This window comes from Phragmites australis, chromosome 18 (assembly GCF_958298935.1).
Source record: "Phragmites australis chromosome 18, lpPhrAust1.1, whole genome shotgun sequence".
Lineage (NCBI taxonomy): Eukaryota > Viridiplantae > Streptophyta > Magnoliopsida > Poales > Poaceae > Phragmites > Phragmites australis.
This window is the reverse complement of record NC_084938.1, coordinates 8,006,593-8,012,613: the sequence shown is the minus strand read 5'-3', so window position 1 is coordinate 8,012,613 and position 6,021 is coordinate 8,006,593. Positions and strand designations below refer to the sequence as shown.

At 38.7% G+C, this 6,021-nt stretch overlaps 1 protein-coding gene across 1 annotated transcript; it reads right to left on the bottom strand.

Annotated features, from left to right (window-relative positions):
• Positions 1-2,848: 2,848 nt before the first annotated feature.
• On the bottom strand, positions 2,849-5,721 carry LOC133899587 (GCN5-related N-acetyltransferase 7, chloroplastic). Its single transcript, XM_062340586.1, has 5 exons — positions 5,363-5,721; positions 4,446-4,601; positions 3,876-3,971; positions 3,389-3,509; positions 2,849-3,219 (listed from the first exon to the last, which is right to left on the bottom strand). The coding sequence occupies exons 1-5, from the start codon at positions 5,636-5,638 to the stop codon at positions 3,050-3,052; spliced, it is 819 nt and encodes a 272-aa protein (XP_062196570.1). The 5' UTR covers positions 5,639-5,721; the 3' UTR covers positions 2,849-3,049.
• Between the last annotated feature and the right edge of the window lie 300 nt (positions 5,722-6,021).

Below are 6,021 nucleotides of genomic sequence, written 5' to 3'. Positions count from 1 at the left end.
TGTCAGCGAAAGGGAGCGAGAGGGGTGGCTCGGCCAAAAAGGGCAGGCCGGCTCGGCGCTAGCGGGCCTGCGCGGGGGGAGAAAGAAAAAGGAAAAAAAATGGCAGCCCAAGCAGAAGAAGGGAGGGGAGAGGGGTTGGGTCGGGGAGAGAGGTTTTGGCCCAAGAGCTATTTTCCATTTAGAAAAGTTTTTTTCTTTTTAGATTTCAAACAAATTTTCAAAAGGGGTTTTAAACGAGCGACTTTTAGCGAACTTTTGTAAACTTTTTCGACGCATAAAAACCAATTGCAACTAGGACGGCATGAATGCATCAACACAAATATAACCTATGGCCAAATTAAATTTAGAAATTAATTTCTCTCTGTAGAACAAAATTGCAACTCCTATTTAAAATCTAGCAAAATTTTAAACTATTTCAAAAATTTGAAATTTAGGGTGTTACACAAGGTTAGCTCGTCCTCCTCCCTATCTAACTTGAAAGAGTCTTGGGAAAACTAGGCATGGGCATCTGCAATATTTTGTGTCATCTCGTGATCTTTTTCACTTCTGAAACATATGTTGTCTTGATCTAAAAGAGTCACCCCCTTCGCGTGCAGGTAGTGTTTCATGTTTGGAATTCATTGAGTCATCACAAGTGCAGCACCCTTACGGGCTAGTTCTTCTTCTTCTTCTCCCACTCGGGTACTTTCTTCACGTACCCACGTGTGCCGAGTCTGTGGTGGTAAATGTGCTTTACGGAGTTGGCCTTGTTTGCCTCACTTTGTTGAATTGCTTTCCCTGATAGCTTGTATTGCACGAATTCATTCCAATGGTCTTCCACCTTAGGGTAATAGTTAAAGTGCGGTGTTTGACCCTTCTTCACATATTCTCTACAGATTCTCTGTCGGGGGGAGCAAACAAGGTAAGTAGGGCTTATATATATATATATATATATATATATATATATATATATATATATATATATATATATATATATATATATATATATATATATATATATATAGACTTAACTCTAGTTACTGTTGCACCACCCTCGATTGCAATCCAAAAAATAGTAGAGTTACAATCTATGAGTAGAGCTGGACAAAAAACTTGTGGCTCACGAGCTAGCTCGAGCTCGACTCAGCTTGGCTCGTTGTCCAAACGAGTCGAGCCCGAGCCACATTGCTAGCTCGTTTGTGAATCAAGCCGAGCTCGAGCTAGCTCGCGTTTGAGTGGTGGTGGTGGTAAAATACATTGATTGATTAACATGGGTGATTTTGATTTGCATTGCAAATTTCCATGTGTTTGCTGGCTACTACTCTTTTACTGCCGTAAAAAACTGACATTTGGTACATGCCTTTATTTTCTTTTTTACTTTTGGTGAGCATGAATGAGAAACATATTTGTGTGTATATATCAATATATCTATTCCAACTGGTACAGTTTGTGAGAGCTCTCATATCTCCATCAACACTATGGTGCTCGCTGGAGTATATGTTTTCCTTTTTTTTCTGGAAATTTTTTTTCTCATGAAGTATATGTTTAACAGTACATAAGATCAGTGTTGTCAGTAGTGATGGTCTGGCAGGCTCGCGAGCCCTTGCAAGCCAGCTCGAGCCAGCAACCGAGCCGAGCCAAGCTTGCAGGTCACCGAGCTTTTACAAGCTGAGCTGATTCCAGTTCGTCTCGGCTCGTTTCCAGCCCTATCTATGAGACATGGAGGTACAACCAGACGTAAATAAAAAAAATGAGTTGCAATTATGTTATAGATAAACGTAACTTCTAATGAATTCTTTGTCTAATGATGTACAACCTAAGAAACACGATTATAAGTGTAGTACAATTCTTTTTTACTTTTGGTGTAGTACAATATATATATATATATATATAGGACACCTATTCTATACTCCTAGGAGTATGTACTCCCACATGCAATATACCACCTAAACAAACACTTTATACTTTTTTATCATTTTTAGTATACTCTAATACTAATTCTAAGATACTCCAATATGAGTTGTATGAAAAAAAATTCAATGTTAGCCTTTCATTTTTGCTATATACTCTTTTTTATACATAAAAGAAGTATATACGCAAATTAAGATAAAAATCATGGAATTTCATAAAAATTTTCGTGGGATTTGTATTGTAGTATCTTATAATTACTAATGAAGTATATTTAAAGTGATAAAGAAGTATAACACACGTGTAAAAGTGGTATATGAGAGGTGGGAGTACATACACCCAGAAGTACATACTAGTTTTCCTATATATATATATATATTTTTATATATATATATATATATATGTAAGTAACTTATTGTAACTCAGTAGCTTTCCGTATTGCAATTATGTACTTTTAAACGTGAGGTTGTAACTTGTCTACCTAGCGGATTGTAACTTACAGATTTTTGAGTTATAACTTGGGGTGTATGCGGTTGTAACTGGTCTACCAATGCTCATTTGTTTTGTGCAGTCTAAACACAATGATTGATGGATAAAAAACACTTTTTTCATTGTATTTTTCATTTTTCTTTCCTTTTTGCAGTTTGTTTTGAATGTTAATTTATTTTGTCACCTTGAAATTCCTTTTTGCCACTAGGCCCTCACTGAAATTTGGGCTCAAACTCCTAATGGCAAAGGCTCAATCGAATGGTAAAAGGAAAAGAACCTCCATTTTTAGAAACATTTGCCGGCTTTTTTTCAATAATGCTTCGATCAACATGCACGACTGATGCACGTATAAGTTGCTTATTCCTGTTAGAGTGACAGATCAACATTAGTGCACATGGGAGTACTTTCAGGCACTCAGGCTTGTTAAATCTTTAGAGTTGTATGGCAAAGCTTTATCATTCAATGTGGCAAATATGGAAATCGTCGAACCTTGTCATTTTCTTCAGAGTTGTATTCTGAATACAAGTTTGGAAGTTATGAACAAGTAAAAATTAGTGGGAAATGACGGATGATCCAGAATACAAACATTTGGAGCTATTGGGATTGGGTGGTAAAATATATCAAATAATACTATTACGAGAATATGATTACAAATATGTATTTACATGCAAGATCACAACGACTCTTTCTTCATATCGAGCCAAAGAAGCAGTCTTCGAGGCCGCCCCAGAAACCTAGCCTTCCATGCAGGTTCTTCACTTTCATAAACAAATCCACTCTTCTCGTACAGCTTTTGTCCTGCTACGTTGTTGATGGCGACATGGACATACAGATCTGTTATGCCTGCCAAAGTTTTTAAAAGAACACGAATTTCACATGAGCGTATTGGTATCAGCAAAGCAAGAATAAGTTCTAAGGACAACATCAGTGTGGATCAAGAAGAGGAATAGCAAGTAAAAACTGAAGCAAATAACAGTAAATGAATAAAATACACTAAATGAAATGAACTTACCCCATTCATGAGCTAGTTTCTTAGACTTGTCAACCAATGCATAACCTAACCCCTTTTTTTGAAGCTCCTTGGCAACACAGACATTGCTAAGATATGCTCTTGTCTGGTTGTCTTCATTTACCTATTAGCAATCAATCATGGAACAATATTTCAATTCTTCAGTGAAGCAATAAAACCAAAATTGAGCATCTTGCAGAGTATTTATGCTTATACGATTAAATATATCCAGACAGACAACATGGCATTCCAAATAGCTATTCATGTTTTATGTAAGTCATCATATAATAATAAAAATGTGAGTGGCATTGAAAAGTAATTATGACAGAAAAAATAGTTAGGTGTAATGAAGTTTTGCTTTATTGCGTGACAACAACCAAGAGCTGATGACAAGTCCAACAATGTCAGTCACAACTAAGAATATATATATATATATATATTATCCACCAATATTCTGCAATAGCATTGAAAAAAGAAGCAGCAGCCTTACCCCAGGCCTCTTTCCAGTCAATTCATCTGGTAGCCAAAGACACTGATTGAGGTCTAAACTACCAACCACTACTCTCTCTTCTCCATCTTCCACAAACTGCACGCACAAGCAAATAACATATGACAACAGTTTCCAGAGGCAAAATGCAGTACCGTAGCATCTGTAGACTAATCATATTAGAAATGAATATAACTGACAACTGCGAAGTGCTCAGAACGTGAGCCAGTAGAAGTGAGGGGTCAAACAGTTGCATTATGAAGGGTAATTTGATCTAAATGAACAAATAACAAGTTACATAATTTAGTGACCAAATTTGACATGTTCGGTTTTTATTTTCTCTCTCGAACAAAAAGAGATCATACGAATGAATCACAAAGGAAATCTATTGTCGAAGAAAAGTTTCCCTTTTACACTTTTTCTTTCTTATGAAGCCTTCAGTGTAAGTAGAACATATAAAAGATCTCACAGAAGTAAAAAGCTTTTGTCTGCCAGACTGACATGATCCGGCTGGGATAAATGGAAAAGATAAGTGCTGAAAGAAATAAACAATTGAAGGAACAGAATCTATACCTTGCATGTAGAACAGAGTTCCTCAGCTGACATCAAGGATGGGGACAGTGGTACAGTCCCATTTATACAAGAAACTCTTTGAAAATTGATCATCTTCCCGGAAATTCTATCCTGTAATGCTTCAAACTCCCTCTCTGCAAGAGCTTTTCTGTGATCCTAACAGAACTTGACAACAACGAGTAAATTTTAAGTCATTAATGAATGAACGCAATGGTGCAGTACTGCAATCACACAAAAGAAGGAAAATAAAATTGCATCAAAAGTGAAGAAGGAACTAGTAAATACTAACACGGTATTAAAAAAACATCATGATTCACAGTCCACATAATGTGGTAATGGTTTCCAACCAGGTAAGTTGTTTATGGCTTTATGCTAACAGCCAAAATGAACTTGGTTAGAAGAATGTGATGAGTATTCGCGGGAAAAAAAAGCAGTGTGATTTCCAGGGAACAAACAAGCTAATAGAAAGACACATGCTCTATTTCTTCCCTATGTCTCCAAATAATATTTGTCAAGTCCAATACCACATTTATGTCTATGTGATAGAACAATGTGATAGTGATACACGGCAAAAATGGCTCGAATACTCACGGTTCACCTAATGCTGCTCATCACTGAAATCCAATTGGTTGCTACTTGCTACTGGGTTTTCCGATACTCACGTCACAAACACATTTACAGCAACCACAATATATAATTCTCCAAGTTCTTCCATTCTAAAACCGGAACACACATAGCGATTCATTCAATCATCGTTACCGCTAAATCAATCGAATCGTTTGGTACTCCGGCTTCTGATACTTCCCGACTAAGGAATCCAAAACCTTGGGATTCCCCAGCCACTACACAAAAGAACAGTCTCCCGAATCGCGATCCAAGCAGACAGCACAGGATAGACACGGGAAGCGATCGATCACCTCGGCTCCGACGGAGTCAATGGTGTACTCGTAGAAGGTGCGGACGCGGAGGCGCACGGCGGCGCGGAGCTCGTCGTGCGTGACGAACTCCCTGATGGCCACCGCTGCGGCACCGCTGCGCTCCAGAAGCGCGGCGCTGCCGGCGGCCGAGGCGGCGGCGGCGGATGCGCGGCACCGGAGGCGAGGGACGGAGAAGCGGATGCTGGGGTGACAGCGGGGCGGGGCCGCCGGAGGAGGTGCAGGCAGGAGCAGCCGCGACGCCGACGCCGACGCCATGGTTCGGTGCGGGTGGTTGGGAAGCGGAGGCGTCTCCGCCACAGCTGACTAACTGGTTTGGCTTATGCTAACAGTTTTACAAATCCGTTTAACCTCCGAAAATCAGCCCCCAATAATTATAATAAAAATCGTAGTAATCACACAGTAATTTATATCATCAAATTTTTTAATTTTTTAATTTTGAATCTAAATTTAACCGAAAATCGATTGATTTATAAATACGGTATGAATCGAATCGGCCAATTACCACGATAACCAAGCTGTTACCGACGATTTTGTAAACTCAAATGTTGACTACCACTACAGTCTACTGGTCTACTACTCCATAGTGTAACTATAGCTGTGGGCTAATTACTAGTAAAATTAGTCGCAAATTACTCAAT